Below are 17854 nucleotides of genomic sequence, written 5' to 3' on the forward strand. Positions count from 1 at the left end.
ATGAGTATTTTCTTCCCTCAGTGTGCACAAAAAGAAATTGAAACATTCTCCACCTTAATACCGAACTATAGAGCAAATGGAGACAAGAACCCTACCACTACTTCTGCCTACCACTGGAACTCAACAGTCCTTTCTAGGTAGCACATCTGCCGGCCTTTCAAAGGCATGAGCAAAGGGAAACTGCATGTTCAAAACTACTCACCATTGCAAGAATAGAATTTGTGGGTATGGGTTCAATGTCACAGGCAAAAGTACTTGTGTGTTTATAAAATTTGTACTTCTGAATGTCCTTCCCTTAGAAACAATGCTATAATGACAGACACACAGTCAAGTAATAGCTGTGTAAAAAGTGTTCCAAGCTATTGGAAATGCAAGTCACATTCTGAAAAGCATAGTTCTATTGTATATAAAATAGCATATAGGTAATATCATGTATGTAAGAACAGCATACTTCACATGCCAACATAAAACCAACATATTATTCTCTGGAACAATAAGAATATGGATTGCTTACTTTTATTGCAATCTACTATCTTTTCTGGCAAAAGAAAATAACTAATGGTGGAAATTTTAAAGGGACCAAAATGGTGCAGGAGAATTGTCTGTATTCTGTTAATCATGTTTTAAATAAATGCTGATTGGCCAGGCAGGAAGTATAGGCAGGAAAACCAGATAGGAAGTAGAAATGATGCAATGAGAACAGGATAATTCTGGGAAGGTGGAAGTTGATTCCTCCCTCTCCTACCCATATCACCAAAGCAGCAGGATGTGATCTGCTCCACTGAAAAAGGTACTGAGCCACGTGGCTAAAATAGATCAAAAAATGGGTTAATCGAGATGTGAGAGCCAGTAAGAGGCTAGAGCTAATGGGCCAATCAGCTTTATAACTTATAGATCTCTGTGTTATTTCTTTGGGGCTTGCCGGCTGTGGGGAATCAGGCGGGACAGAAACCCCAACAAGCAGGCCCCCTCATGTTACACAAGAATATATATTTAAGTCACCCAAAGTTTGAAAAACAAGTCTTTCTTAATAGGATAATGTCTAGCAACACCAGAGGAACAAGTATCAATCATTTCTCAATCACTATTGAACATTTTAATTAAGATTCAAAGATTAATGGTGTCATGTTAGCTACAGTGGGTTAGAAGTAATGATTTAAAAATGCTAAAATTACTGAAAAGCAGAGAGGAATACAAAAAAGGCAGGTAAGCAACTGTTGTTAAAAAAACAAGATTATAGCCTACTCCATCACCAATATAGAGAAACTTTTACTTTGAGTGGCATATGCCAATCTTATCTTGAACCAATGAGCCACAGAGCTCTACTAGTAAATGCTGCCAGATTCTGTACATAGGATAGTATAATTGCATATGATTCATCTTTGTAAATGGATAATTTATAATCCATTTAAGGAAGCCAGTTGAGCCTAAAAAGTAAGAAAGATATATACTTAATATTAGAGCAGACTACAGAGTAATTCAGGGGGTAAAAATGCTGGGAGTCTGGGTTTGGATGGAAATTCTCTGAGATTGTGTGTAAATGTAAAAATGTAATACATGTGTCTGCTAAACGTTTATAAATAGAACGATCTTTGTTTTTTGACACTTTTCAGTCACCATAGATGCTTTCTTGCCACCTCTTTGAAATAAGCTTCTCTACCTGCCACAGTAATGGGCAAGGCTGGGTAAGAACTCTTTTTGCTTTTGCAGATTTATAATCTGATTTCCACACAGAGATATTGTTCTCATATTGACCCTTATACAGTGATTATAATTTATTACCAACGCTAACAATGTAGGTGTTTACTAGAGAGTTAGTACCAACATATTACATGTGCGAATCTGAACTGGATGGATTTTTATTGGTTGTGTGTGTGTATGTGTGTATGTGTGTGTGTGTGTGTGTGTTCCAAAGTGTCCAGCATAAGGAGATGTCTCTCTTCCTTTATTCATTTGATCTAGTGGAACATAGGGAAATTAAGTCTTTCCTTTGGAGTATCTATCTCTTATGCTATTGAACCCCATTCAGCAAATGGACTAGAGATGTTAAAAGTACCTATGAGGCTCTATATGAGCAAAGCATACTTTGCATTATGCAGGGAAATTATAGCTATTTTTCTTATAATAGTTTATTTTCTTCCTTAAAATTTTTGTGTATTTATGTTTTATTGTATGTGTATGGATGTTTTGCCTTCATGTATATATGTGCACTACAAATGTGCCTAGTGCACAATGAGTTCATAAGAGGGTGTCTAAAATCTTGGAACTGAAGTTATAAACAGTTGTGACTACTATGTGGGTACTAAAATTGAACTCAGGTCTTCTTCAAGAGCAACAAGTTCTCTAAATTGCCAAGTCATCTCAACCAGTCCCTTATAATAGTTTATTTCCATAAAAAGTAAAATAATCTCTACCATATATATTGTGGTTTATACATAGAGAAATTACAACAAATGCTATCCTCTTGGTACATAATCATAAAACATTTAATGGGACTAGAAAGATGACTTAGATAAGGGTAATTGCTGCTGTTCCAGATTTCTAGCACTCATGTGGTAGTTAACAAGTGTCTCTAATTCCAGTTCCAAGGTATTGAACACTCTTTCTTCTGGCCTCTGCAGTACACAGATATATATGCAAATCAAACACCCATTCATATAAAATAGATAAATTAATTTAATATATACTAAATTAATCTTCTCATTCCATTCTGGATGTGTACAAGTTTTAAGATCAGCCATCTGCAAGCTAGAGAACCAAAAGTAGACTGTTTACACTCACAGCCTGAGAAACAGAACTGGGGTGTTGGTCCTTCTCTTAGTTGATGACACAAGAACTGAGACTAACTGTGCAATTCTCAACTGGAGATGTAAGAATGAGGAGCAATCTGAGGGATGCTTGTGATGCTGTCTCATGTTGAACATGGATAAAACTTACTCTTCCTCTGCCTTTCTGTTCAAGAGACTAGATGATTTCCACTTACCTGGTTGAAGGTGGCCTTTTGCTCTTTCTACCATAGGTAATTTTTTCACAAAAGATCAAACAGTGACACTTAGAAATATTTATTGTCAATACAGGCATCCCATACAAAATTGATCACCACATAGACAGACTTTTTAGGTTTTGTGTTCCTCCAAAAGAGTTATAGCTAAACCTGGTGCTGCAATTCATCTTTGTCAGTCATCTCTGCTGTGTTGTGTAGGAAAACTCCATCATCCCAACGTCCATAAGTGGTAGTCTCTTCTGTCTCCAAGAGGCAATACATATTGCTTACAGAAACATGAACTTCAGCGAACCATGACCATGCCTAATAGTGACTTTTGAAGTCTCCAAAAGGAGGAAGGGGTCAACAGAAATTATACCTGGATTGAGCTAATACCACTAAGCTGACAAATACCACCTGAAGATCTACTTTGGACTCCAAACTGCACAGGATAATTTCAAGTTGACTAGTTAAGGAGGCTCAGTCTCATGTACTATTCCAGTTAGGACTTCAGATAAGCCCTATACTTTCCCATTACACAGAGATTAGCAACAAATAATACAGCTAGCTCTCCATGACTTGAATATTATTTCAATTTTATCAGGGTCCCCTAAAGATGTTGTTTGCCCAGACAACAAGAAGTAATTTTAAGGACATGATGCCCATATTTCAAAGACTTAGGGGAATGGCTTATGGTCATTCACTGGGTTATGGACATCTGTCATCATTTTGAGGGGTTGGTTTTAAGTTGTTATTGGTAATGGTCACAAAAAAAGCTGAATAAGGCAATTAGATTCAGGGATCTTTCTGAAAAGAAAAAGGGTGGGATATAGAAATAATGGGATAAAAGGGTAGATTATTGAATCTACTTTTAAACCAAAATAGCAACTACTAGTCTTAAATATTTTACATTGATACAAAATTTTACATATTGATACAAATTTGAGGCTATTTTTGTTATATTGTATATATGCAGTTGCCATGCCTCTCCTCTTCGAGATGGACTCAGGTTAAGATCTCTCCTGGTAAGCGACCACCTCGTGGTGCTACACGGATTACTAAATATGGGTTAAAGGAAGATGTGAAAATTAACCAATAAGAGGCTAGAACTAATGGGCCAGGCTGTGTTTAAATGAATACAGTTTCCATGTAATTATTTTGGATGTAAAGCTAGCTGGGTGGCGGGACGCAGGCCGCTGCTCCATCTACACTATTCTTGCAAAAGATTTTTATATTGATACAAATTTAAGGTAATTTTGTTAAAACATACTGTAAGTATTTTTCTATGCTTGTTCAAGGTATTGTGCATATATTATAGCTCTTTTAAAAATGTGATGTAAATTTTAGTCCTTGAAAATTATTATTACAAACTATTTAAGATAAAAAAGAAAGGCAGGCTAATATTTAGTTACCTATTACAATTAAACTTTTAGTCATGTGGTATGTTTTCAGGTCAAACAGATATATTTTAGGTAGACAGGTGGTATTCAAACACTTCATCGATCTACAGAATATGGCATTTAAGATGTTTTAATAACAAAAAGTTCTTTTTTGTGACAAAGAGACATGTCTGTTTCTGACAGTACCAATCTACTTCAGAGAAGGTGATGGGCATCAAAGAAACTCCATATAGAGTTTACTTTCTTTGTGGCAAGAGTTAGCCAGTGGGCAAGAAACTGTCCTTGCCTTGACTGCTGACAGTATGCTGTCTGAATTGGACAAGCAAGACATAAAAGAAAGTAACTGTTGAACTTTTCCAAGACAAGGTGAGACAGTTCTTCAAAAATCCAGCTTCACAGGTAGTCTATTACATACTCTCAGCCTTCAAGCTGAAGGTAGATGTCCCAATTCTACAGAGGAACTTTCAGTGACTGTCCAGGTAGTGAGATGTCCCTGTCATTAGGTGACATTTTACCCTTCTGGGGTTTTTGATAGAGTTAAAGACTAGAGACTAGTAGTTACAATTATTTTAGTTGTGACAAAAGATAAATTAGATGAGAATCTTTAGACTCACCACAGTAGAATAAATAATTGAATATTTTCTTTGATTTTGCCAAATACAAAAGTACTGGATATTGTAACTGTAATTCTTTTTCATTGATTTTATTGAGCTATACATTTTCCCATTGTCCTTCCTCTGTCCACTCTTCTATTCCACCCTCCTTCTACTCCCATGCACCAATTAACCCAGATCACATTGTCTCTCCTTCCTAAATGGATCCATGTATGTTTCACTCAGGGTCTTCTTTGTTGTCTAGGTTCTCTGGGGTTACAGACCATAGGCTGCCTATTTTTTGCTTTATGTCTAACATTCACTTATAGTGAGCACATACTACACTTGTCTTTCTGAGTCTGGATTATTTCACTCAGTGTGAGTCTTTCTGGCTCTGTCCATCTGCTTGTGAATTTCAAGATATATTTGTTTTACTGCTGTGTAGTGTTATATCATGTAAATGTATCACATTTTCCTTATACATTCTTCTGATGAGGGACATCTTGGTTATTTCCAGGTTCTGGCTTTTACATATATTGCTGCTATGAACATACCTGAGCATGTTCTTTGGTATGATAGAGCATCATTTTGATATATGCCCAAAATGGTATTGCTGTGTCTTCAGGTAAATTGATTCCTAATATTCTTAGAGATCACCATACTAATTTCCAAAGCAACTGTACAAGTTTGCACTCCTACCAGCAATGGAAGAGTGTTCCCATTATTCCACATCCTATCCAACATAAGCTGTCTTCAGTGTTTTTGCTCTTGGCTATTCTGACAGGTGTGAAATGGTATCTCAGAGTTGTTTTGGTTTGCATTTCTGTGATGGTTAAAAAAGTTGCACATTTTCTTAAGTATATTTTGGTTACCTGAGATGTGTCTGTTCAGAGTTCTCTGTTTAATCTGTACCCCATTTTTTAGTTGGATTATTTGTTATTTTGGTGTCCAGTTTCTTAAGTTCTTTGTGTATTTGGAGATCAGTCCTCTGTCCAATGTGGGTTTGTAATGAACCTTTTCCATTCTGTAGGCTTTTGTTATGTCATGTTGATCATGTCCTTTACTTTACAGAAGCTTCTCAGTTTTAGGAGGTCAAGTTTATTAATTGTTTCTCTCAGTGACTCTGATACTGCAGCTATATTTAAGAAACAGTCTCCTGTGTCAATGCATTCAAGGGTATTTACCACTTTCTTTTCTGCGAGGTTCAGCATGGTTGGTTTTATGTTGAGGTCTTTGATCTATTTGGACTCAGTGACCCAAACAAATTCTATCAGGGAACTCCTACAACTGATAAACACCTTCAGTAATGTAGCAGAATATAAGATAAACTTTAAAAAATCAGAATCTCTCCTATATACAAACAATAAATCGGCTGGGAAAGAAATCAGAGAAGCATAACCCTGTACAGTAGCCACAGACAACATAAAATATCTTGGGGTAACTTTATCCAAATGAGTGAAGGACCTGTATGACATAAATTTTAAATTTTTGAAGAAAGAAATTAATGAAGACATCAGAAAAATGGAAAGATCTCTCATACTCTCATAAAGGTAGGATTAACATAATAAAAATGGAAATCTTACTAAAAGCAATCTACACATTCAATGCAATACCCATCAAAATTCCAGCAAAATTCTTCACATACCTTGAATGAACAATACTGGACTTCATATGGAAAAACAAAAAACTTAGGATAGCCAAAACAGTCCTGTACAATAAAGTAACTTCTGAAGACATCATCATCCCTGACTTCAAACTCTACTACACAGTTACACTAATGAAAACAGCTTGATATTGGCACGAATAGAGATAGGAATACCAACGGAATTGAATAAATTACCCGGATATAAATCCATACACATACAAATACCTCACTTTTGACAAAGAAGCTAAAAGTTATAAAACAGAAAAAAGAAAGCATCTTTAACAAATGGTGCTGGCCTAAAGAGGATGTCAACATGTAAAAGAGTGCAAATAGATCCATACTTATCACCCTCCACAAAATTCAAGTAACTGAGCAAATCTTAATGTGTTTTTATTAAATATAATCTTACTATGGTGAAGTCAAAATCTTCCTTTTTAATTAGATCAAAAGGGGGAAATGCTGGGGAATAATCCTTCTATTCACTGTCAATATGTACTACCCCCATTGGCTAACAAAAAGCGGACAGGTTAGTGGCCAGACAAGAAGTTAAATGGGATAATCAAACTGAGAATTATGCAAAGGAGCAAAAAATCAGAGGAGATGCCAGTCAGCCACAGGGGTATCAGGACATGCTAGAAGACATGTAAAGTCACGAGCCATGTGGCAGAATAAGATTAATAGAAATGGGTTAATTTAACTTTTAAGAACTAGCTAGTAATATGCCTCAGCTATCTGCTGAGCACATGTAAGTAAAGTGAGCCTGAGTGATTATTTGAGAGTGGCTGCAGGATAGAACAATTTTGTCTACAATGGACTCCCATAGAAGTGATCTTAGTGCAAGAGTAAATAACTCTTCTAGAAAAGTCAGAGGAAACTTGGACATCAGCACAAGTAGCTATGTTCTTTACCCTCCAGCTATGAAATGTTGAAAATCTTAGAATCAGAAAAGATCTGCCTGTAGGGTGTACTTCAAAGACCATGGAACTTTCTTCTTCACAGATGACGTGTGTCATAAATACTCTTTATAATCTAACACTCTCTGGAAATTTCATAAAGTATGAATCTTACTGGAGATCACATGACTTTGTGATACAAAGTATTTTTGAAGGCTTATCCTAATGAAAGGTTATAAAAAAACAAATTTATTGTGATTATAAACTATATATAAGGGATGATGGCATAAAATGAGGTTACTGGGTTTACAACATTGTCCAAGACATAAATTCACTGTGCCTAGCCTGGACAAGGTAATGGATTTGGTGTTCAACAAATCAACAAATACGTACACACACACACACACACACACACACACACATATACACACACACCACAGTCACACCCACATACACACAGGCACACACAGATACAAACACAGACCCAGAAACACACAGACAATAAAAAGTGATAGATTTTCCAACTATGAATTCCAAGCTTGATTGATGAACTTTTATAATTTTTAGTCAGAACAGACAATAAGGAAAACAAAACTACTTCATGTTACTACTATGATACTGTGTATAATTATCTGCTCATCACACCTAAAGTGAAACCATTTTCCTACTTCACATGGCAATTTCTTGTAAGAACAGCAACTGGATCTTACAGTATTTTGAATCGCATGAGTGTATATTATTGGAAATTAAAAAATTCCTTACTATATAATCTGCAAGCTTAATTTACTATACTATAAACTTTAGAGACAAATCATTTTATAGTACTGACTTAGAAATCCATGCTCACTTTGTATAGAAGTTCTAAGAGCCACATGTCAGGGAATCAGAACTTTAACATGGGCATGACTGACAATAAAGGCTATGCGCTTTTCTGAGCTACTTCCTAATGAGTTTAAGCCATCAAGAAAGTAATTATGATATAATTCTTTTTCTACTGATGTTTACTCAATGTCTAACTCTAGTAGATGTTAAGGATGTAAAGATGGAAATAATATAGTAACATGCACATTCCAGTGTGGTATGTTCACAACTAATTTATTTGAATTTACTTGTGAAACCAGTTGATTAAAGGAAAAACATGGTTGGCAATACTCTTTTGGATTCTTATGTTAGTATGCGTATATATCCATTGGCATTTTCACTGAGTACTGTGGCACCTACTATGTGACATACCTGAGCAATACAGCAGGCAAAGAACATCTTCAATCTCATAAAGAAACACGGTAATGGAAAACACTTTAAACAATGACTTTAAGTGTATCTGTATATACACGCACAAAGATTATTTGTACAAATACACACACACACACACACACACACACAAGTGATATTGGTTTGCTACTAAAGGAATCACAAGACAGGAAAATATGAAAAGGAAGGGGCTGTTTAGATAGGGTTCAGAACAGACTCTGCTGAAGTATACCAGAGAAATGCTTCATCCTTTACCACCTGAAGCAAGATTTTCTTTCATCCTTCTGAATACAAGATAGTAAAGGAAGCTAGTTAATTAAAAATGGACTAGCAATGATCTATATACATGATGGTCTTTTAAAAAATAAGTTTTGCAAATAAAGAAAATCTACAGTTCTGTGTGTGACTCTGTTGGAGGAGAATGTGAATAAGGATTCTAAATCTTTCTGAGAAATCATTGCATCTAAATACCGAGAACCTTGGCCACATCATTGCCACTGCTTATGTGAAAACAAAGTGTAAACATCATCAGAGAGCTTTTAAGCCAGTGGCTCTCAACCTGTGGGTCCTGACCTCTTGGAAGTCACATATTGGCTATCCTGCATATCAGATATTTACATTACAATTCATAACAGTAGAAAATTGCAGTTATGAATAGCAACGAAAGTAATTTTATGGTTGGAGGTCACCACAACATGAGGATCTGTATTAAGGGGTCACAGCACTAGGAAGGTTGAGAACCACTGTCTTGAACATTACTGTCTGGATTAGATTGGCTGTGGAGGCAGCTTTAATCCACTTTTTCTGACCTTATTTTCCTTTTGTCATAAAGTTCGAAGACCTTAAGGTCAGAGTGTGACATGTTAATTCTGCAACGCAGTTCTTCACTATAAAATGTAGTGGTGCTGGCAAATGAACAAAACAAAATTCAGACGAGCAAAAGCTATGGTGGAATTCCTCTTCTAAGGAAAACCACCCTGGGTCTTTAGTAACCTTTCCTTTTCACATCGTTCTATTATAGACTTGCTTTTGGGTTTCTTGATACAATGTTATGGCTACAAGTGAAGCAGTGGGAGTGGGACCATGACTGCAGAGTCAACAACAGAAAATCTTGATGACCTCAAAAACTGGCTTTGAATTTCACTTCAATTTATTCTCAAGGATACATGGTGCACTGTGAATATGCTATTGTCTGAGTTACCATCATTAACCAAGAAAAGCAATATATAGAAAATCTAAAATTGGAAAGCTCTTCTTTTTGGTTAGCAGCAGAGAGAGTTCATCCTTTTCACGTTCTGTTCAACTCAGGAGAATGAAGTCTTCATTCACATAACGCTAACCCGGCATAAACATTTAGGATTGTGAAACTGTGGTCAAATCCTAACAGACACACTCTGCCTGCTTCATGAAGCCTGACAGGATCCCTGCTGGAGGTGATAAGGATGTGGGCAACATGCACATTCAGCCCCTGGCCGCGCAACAAATGCTGACAACTTGGCAGTTCCTCCATGAGAAAGCCACTTACTCTTCCTGAGATGCGGACAGAGTAACAGCGACTGGAACTTTAATTCTCGGCAGATACCTAGTAAATCTCAGCTTCAGTTATTTGGAGGGTAAGGCTTTCCTTGCTGAATATCTTTGAAAGCATCATTGCCTGGGTCAATGTATAAAAGAACTCCTCCACACGTTAAGTAAACTCCACCTCCACAACTAATTGATTGTGATATTAAATAGCTAGATTTATAATTTATTCATTCAGTAGTTTATTGAAATTGTGATTTAGTAGAAAAAGTGAGTCTTATAAACAAATGTTATGATGATGAATGGTCATCATAGTCACATATAAATGCACATGTACACACACCCATACTTGTACACACATTTAATGAATATAGAAATTTTGAAGCAAAAGGATTTGAAAATCCAGAATGCTTAAATTTTTTTTTTTAGAGAAGAGAAAAATTTTTTTTTTGAGCCAGGGTCTCTTTACTGAGCTGATGCAGTTCTAAAATTCTCGATTGTCTTGCCTTGGCTTGGTGAGCACTATAATTACAGGTATTGTTACCACATCTGGATTCACAGATTTTGAGGGTGTCAATATTATAAAATGAACCTTGGAGTTAAAAACTAGTATAAATATTTTAGTAACCGTTTGTAGAGCATTTATATGGTATTTGCTCCAAGGAGAGCCTTAATCCCTTTGCAAAGCAAGAGTGTAGAAATCTGATCATGGCTAACCGATATTCTTGAAAATGATGTATACATGCTCTGATGTATATGGATCATTATTGCTTTCATGCTATATTATGAACACAGAGTGAATTCAGAGCAAGTTGAAGTGACTAACTACACTGGCCTCACAACATTATGGGCTGCACAGGACTTCCAGGGCTGAGTTAGACTGGAAGTGCCCCAGCTTTTTTTCCCCACCTTCACAAGCATCCATTTGCCCAAACATCATCAGTCTAGATATTCTCTCCCCAAATATAGTTTTTTTTTTTTTTTTTTTTTTGCTCAGAGACTCTCCTAATTCACTCATGTTATGATAGAGGCTTGAGACATGTCCAGCATGGAGGTGTTCAAGCCATACTTTGCTTCTGTCCTGAAAGTCTCCGTCTCTGTTGTTACCTGTGTTCAGAAAAGGTGTCAAGCTTCATCATTTCAATTATATCTTACCATTGTCTTTTACCTCACTTGCCTTAGTACATTGCCACAAAAATTAAAACAAAAGGGGAGCAACCTAATGAAAACCCAGCCTGCATTAATGAAACTCATTCAGTTTGTTGAGGGCTGCTGAAAAACACAACCAAGGTAAATGCTACAGCGCATTGTTTATTTTTACCCTTCATATGAAAACAGCGCTGTCTGGCAATTCTTCCTTTCTACTGCTTGCCACTTGAGTCCCTAGCTTCACAATCTCCAATGGCTTTGATATTCTGGGGCCTTTTCCTCTTATTAGATAATCTCACCTCCCATTTCTTCAGCAAACTACATCATATTTGGTAACTACTGCCTTAGTCCCTAACACCAGTAATCCCGTGCTGCACAGGGACTTGCATTGCTCCTCACCCTGTCCTTTGATTTTTCTGGAGAACCACTCCCATCTCCCTTAAGGTCAATAATACCAGACACTTCTGGATTCAATTCTTCTTTTTATTTTCCTACTAAAAATCCATCACAGCTCAGCACTATTTTCCTCTATCTTCAACTCTCTCTCTCTTAATTGACTTTATCTCTGAGTAGTCACATATACCCAATTTGTTTACATTCTAAATATATTCCTCTACATCTTCTCAAGCTATTTAGTTTCTGTACAAACATGTGAACCTTTCACTTTTTATTTATTGACTACCTTTGCTCTTTAAATGGCTGGTATTGCCATTCTCTGACATGCTCCTGTAAGTAACAACTAAAAAATGTGTTTCTGTACTGTGCATAAATCTGGACTGCTCACTTACTAACATATGCAGCTTGGGTCAGTTTAAACTCTGCACAGGAAGCCAACTGAATGGATGGTTTCAGGAAACCAAAATTATAATCATCAATGTAACATTGATAGTTAACAAAGGAAATATGGTTTATGTAAGTGTAAATATGTCTGTATCCAATATGGAATTACTCTATTACTATATGCTAGAAATACATAAGAGTTAAATAATCTGAATAATGCTAAAAATAAATATGTAGAACAGTACAAACCTTTGCAAGATACCTAACTGATACATGACTAGAGTAGGTAATGATTTTTTAAAAAGAATAAATATCAACAACCATAGAAAAATATTCACAACAGAAGCAAATTTAAATGTGCTAAGAATGCCATGAAAGTAATATCCTCAGGGAAGAAAGTAATTTAATTAATTAACAAAGGACAAATCCTTGGTGCTTTTACGTGTATCTCTGTACATCTCCAAGTAACATTTCTATACTTGATCTTAGCCAAAAGGCCGAGAAGCGATTCCGAGTATCATTTCTAAGAAACAAATGACATCTCTACCTGCCCAAAGATATAATAAGCAATCAGAGAAAGAGAGAAAAAAAAGAAACCCCGCAACAGACAAAGGTATGATTTCCAAAATATATAAAGAACTCAAGAAACTAGACCTTAAAATGCTAATTAATCCAATTAAAAAATAGGGCACTGAACTGAACAGAGAATTCTCAACAGAAGAAGTTCAAATGGCCAAAAGACACTTAAGGTCATGCTCAACCTCCTTAGTGATCAGGGAAATACAAATCAAAACAACATTGGGATACCATCTTACACCTGTCAGAATGGCTAAAATCAAAAACACCAATGATAGCCTTTGCTGGAGAGGATGTGGAGTAAGGGGAACACTCATCCATTGCTGATGGGGTTGCAAACTTGTGCAACCACTTTGGAAATCAGTGTGGTGGTTTCTCAGGAAATTCGGGATCAACCTACCCCAGGATGCAGCAATACCAATCTTGGGAATATACCCAAAAATCATACTACAAAAGCATTTGTTAAACTATGTTCATAGCAGCACTCTTTGTAATAGCCAGAACATGGAAAAAACCTAGATGCCCCTCAATGGAAGAATGGATAAAGATAGTGTGGAATATGTACGCATTAGAGTACTACTCAGCGTTAAAAAACAATGACATCTTGAATTTTGCATGCAAATGGATGGAAATAGAAAACACTGTCCTGAGTGAGGTAATCCAGACCCAAAAAGATGAATATGGTATGTACTCACTCATAAGTTGATTCTAGCCATTAATAAAGAACATTGAGCCTATAACTCGTGATCTTAGAGAAGCTAAATAAGAAGGTGAACCCAAAGAAACAACATATAGTTATCCTCCTGGATATTGGAAGGAGACAAGATTGCCAGGCAAAAATTGGAAACTTGGGGGTGGGGCTGGGGTGGCGGTAAGGGGAGTTTGGAAGAAAAAAGTGAGAAGGGGAGAATGGGGAAAGCTTGGGGGAATGAGAAAGTTGGGATGGAGGAAGGGTGGATATGGGAGCAGGGAAGTATATATTTTAATTAAGGGAGCCGTTTTAGGGTTGGCAAGAGACTTGACTCTAGAGGTGTTCTCAGGTGTCCATGGAGATGTCCCTAGCTAGATCCTTGGGCAGCTGAAGAGAGGGAGCCTGAAATGGCCCTATCCTATAGCCATACTGATGAATATCTTGCATATTACCATAGAACCTTCATCTGATGATGGATGAAGCTAGAGACAGAGACCCACATTGGAGGACTGGACTGAGCTCCCAAGGTCCAAATGAGGAACAGAAGGAGGGAGAACATGAGCAAAGAAGTCATGACCGTGATGGGTGCGCCCACCCACTGAGATGGTGGGGCTAATCTAATGGGAGCTCACCAAAACCAGCTGGACTGGGACTGATGGAGCATATAATCAAACCGGTCTCTCTGAAAGTGGCTGACAAGGAGGGCTGCCTGAGAAGCCAAGGACAATGGCACTGGGTTTTGATCCTACTGCATGTACTGGCTTTGTGGGAACCTAGTCTATTTGGATGCTCACCTTCCTAGACCTGGATGGAGGGGGGAGGACCTTGGACTTCCCACAGGGCAGGGAACCCTGACTGCTCTTTGGTCTGGAGAGGGAGGGGGAGAGGGGTAAAGGGAGAGGGAGAGAATTGGGAGGAGGGGAGGAGGTGGAAATTTTTAATTAAAAATAAATAAATAAGTAAATTTTTAAAAAGAACTATGAAGTAAAAGAGAAATATGAGATACCAAAAGTAGGAAACAGAATGTTTTACAGTTAGAGAATTTAAACCAAGACCTTGAAAGTATATTACTATCTCAAGAAATTAGCAGACACTTAGAAGTCTCACAAATTAGGATGTGGTTGGCTCATGTGGCTTGAAGAACTTACTTTATACTGGTGAGGTAAGTGAAAATGGGTACATTTCAACAAAGGGTTTTGTTACTGTCCAAGAATGTCTAAGGCCTTGTATTGCAAATCTATTCTTATACACACACTAAAATTTAAGCACAAGTACAACAGTATTTAACCAATAAGTATATGTAAGTACATTGCAACTGCCTGACTGATACCAGTCTAAAATGGAAACCATGTAATAAATTGTGGTACATTCATATAATGGAAAAACTGTAACCATATAAATTAATTAATTTCTACTACATGCTTCAGCAAGGGTGAATAAGACAAACAAGGAAGAATTCTAAATGTAGAAAGATAATATGCAAGACTGAGTACAAGTCTGAATACTGGCAAAATTTACTTCGTAAGGTGATAAAGGAGTTGAAACTATAACTGAGTGGTCACATTAAATTCAGACTAATGGATCCTCTGCTGTGGCTCAGGCTTGCCGTTGAGGGAGCACTTGATGGTGTTTTCCTCACTTTCTTTTCTTTTTGACCTTGGCAGAGATGGTTTCCTTTTAAACAATTCACTATGGTATTCTGTGTTTATGCCATTTTCTATATTTTTGAATATTCACTAGCAAACAAAGATTAAAATGCACCAAGATAGTTTAACTCAGCAAAAATTTACTGAGAAACTGTTATTTCCCGTAAGAGCAACTCCTAACTTGAATGTTTGCCTGAAACGTGACAGCAAAGGAAGGAAGCGTGTCCAGTGTCCAATACTAGTTAGTTTCAACACAGTCAGTCTCAGACACCAAGACAATTATACTTACCAGCTCTGTTTACAGACTCACCATCAGTTTTTCCCGACACAAATGTGTAAAACTAGCAAGTTTAAAGTACAAAAAAGTCATTTCTCCAAGGTGTTTTGTATTTCTCCTTGCGAAAGCCAAAGTCATGGTATTCTGACAAACATCCATTAGTGGTACTTAGCTGTTTCTGTGATCTGCAGACTATGCTAAATAATCGTTTCCTGTAAGTATAATCTCCTCACTACAAGCTACACACAAAATTCTACTATAATGTCACCTTTTATAGATGACTTTCAGTATTACAATATTATATAATATTAAACTTATCCAAACACTCTGATTTTGAACATTTTACAAACTAAAAATCAAAGAGCTTTACTTTATCTAAATACTGAATTAGCATTTTATAAAAGTGTTATTGTAGTAAATGTAATGTGATACCATTTCCCTGAGCAAGCACTGTGCTATTTTCTTCTATCATCATCATCATCATCATCATCATCATTACATTTTTGTATTTAGTGTATTCATGGCTGTCCTGAAACTCACTCTGTAGATCAGGCTGGCCTTGAACTCATAGAGATCTGCCTGCCTCTGTCTCCCAAGTGCTGAGATTAAAGCCTTGTGCCACCACTGCCTGGCCTTTTATATTATTCTAAAGTGTGAATCTAAGTAATTGTTTTATCCTTCTTATGTACTTATGAGTGCCCCACATCCCTGACCTGCTGTCTGAGGATTGTTCTCCATTCCTTATCTCTCCACACAGTCTCCTTGGAAGATGCATACTTTGATGATACTGTGTCACACTGCAGAAAATTACATGACAAAACCACAATAGCACAAAGAAAAAAATTAGAGCAAGTTCAGGCTTACTTTACGGACACCTCTTCCAAGTTCTTCGCCATAGTTGGTTCCAAGGATTTCAAAGTGCACATTGGGGTTACCTCCATTTTCTCCAAATTCTAGGTCTCCAGTCAATCCATTAACTCCACCCTAAATGAGGGAAATAGAAACGTATTTAAAAGTTCAAAAAAGCAAACAATTAATAATAAAGGATAAGAAGACTATAAACACTCTTTCTATTTAGAAAATAGAATTCCAAAGAAAATGCATATTAACAGGTTAATTTTAGTAGATGTGCAATGTTGCAGTTTCTTCTGTTTTCTGCATCTAGAATAGCTTCATAGTGGCAGTTCAGATGATCCAGCCTCACAGAATACTCCAGTCAGGACTAGACCATAATCCTAAATTGTCTTTGGATCTCATAAGATTACCAGTGCTAGCCAGGTGGTGGTGGCGCACTCCTTTAATCCCAGAACTCAGGAGGCAGAGGCAGGCGGGTCTCTGAGTTCGAGGCCAGCCTGGTCTACAAGAGCTAGATCCAGGACAGGCTCTAGAAACTACAAGGAAACCCTGTCTCAGAAAAAAAAAAAAGAAAGAAAAAAAAGAAGAAAGAAGATTACCAGTGCCCCTAGTCAGCAGGAAGTAGCCTAGAAAACTATATCCATGTTCCCAGAAAATGGATTATGGATGTTTGTCTTTGTTTAGCGTATTAGTTACAAGTCGTTATGAATAATGGTGAGGAAAAGAAACTAGGTTTAGAGTTCTTGTTTTGAGAAAAAACAAGGGAAATGCTGTGGAATAATGTACTTGTTATTCATATTGGTTTAATAAAATGCTGATTGACTAGTACCTAGGCAGGAAGTTTAGGTGGGGCGACGAGACTAGGAGAATTCTGGGAAGAGGAAAGGTAGAGAGACACTGTCACCAGTCAGACGCAGAGGAAGTAAGATGAAAATGCTGAACTGAGAAAGTGTATCAAGCCACATGGCTAAACAGAGACAAGAATTAGGGCTAATTAAGAGGTAGTTAATAATAAGCCTGAACTAATAGGCCAAACAGTTTATAATTAATATAAGCCTCTGTGTGTTTATTTGGAACAGAACGGCTGTGGGATTGGGCAGGACAAAAACTTCCTTCTAAGGTACAACATACCCAAAAGTTCTATTGAAAGTCACCTTAGAAGTGGTTAAATTCAATCTTGTCAACTTGCCAGAAAAATTGATTTATGCCCTAACAGCCAATTACTGCTCCAAATGGCCCTGGTTAGAGATGAGACTCATTTCCACAGTCAGGATTTGGCCACCACATCTTGTGATGCACAGGAGTATGTCACCAGAATACAACAAGCTCCAGGAAACCCAAAGAAACTATTCCACTTTGACAATTCCACCCAAATTTATTTTAAAATTATTTCTAGGAACTTTGAAATTTACCATTTAAAAATATTTAATGTTAATTTTATTCCAGTGAATTTATTTTCCAAACTATAACAATAATTGAATATATTATTTCCTAAGGAACAAAGAAAAGAATTTTGAATTATTTCATAAGAAATATGCTGTTAGCCTGGTTTACATCTTAAACAGTGTGTGTAGAAATATAAATATATTTAAAA

The 17854-nt window shown here is 36.8% G+C and overlaps 1 protein-coding gene across 3 annotated transcripts in view; it reads right to left on the reverse strand.

Annotated features, from left to right (window-relative positions):
- Positions 1-17854, reverse strand: part of Grid2 (glutamate ionotropic receptor delta type subunit 2) — a 1433911-nt gene that overhangs the window by 551999 nt on the left and 864058 nt on the right. For all 3 annotated transcript variants that reach the window (XM_038318962.1, XM_038318963.1, XM_038318961.1), the window contains one exon: positions 16270-16389. In XM_038318962.1, coding sequence (XP_038174890.1) covers positions 16270-16389 — 120 coding nt within the window. The remainder of the gene's footprint in view (positions 1-16269; positions 16390-17854) is intronic.

This window comes from Arvicola amphibius, chromosome 2, assembly GCF_903992535.2.
Source record: "Arvicola amphibius chromosome 2, mArvAmp1.2, whole genome shotgun sequence".
NCBI classification, from domain to species: Eukaryota; Metazoa; Chordata; class Mammalia; order Rodentia; family Cricetidae; genus Arvicola; species Arvicola amphibius.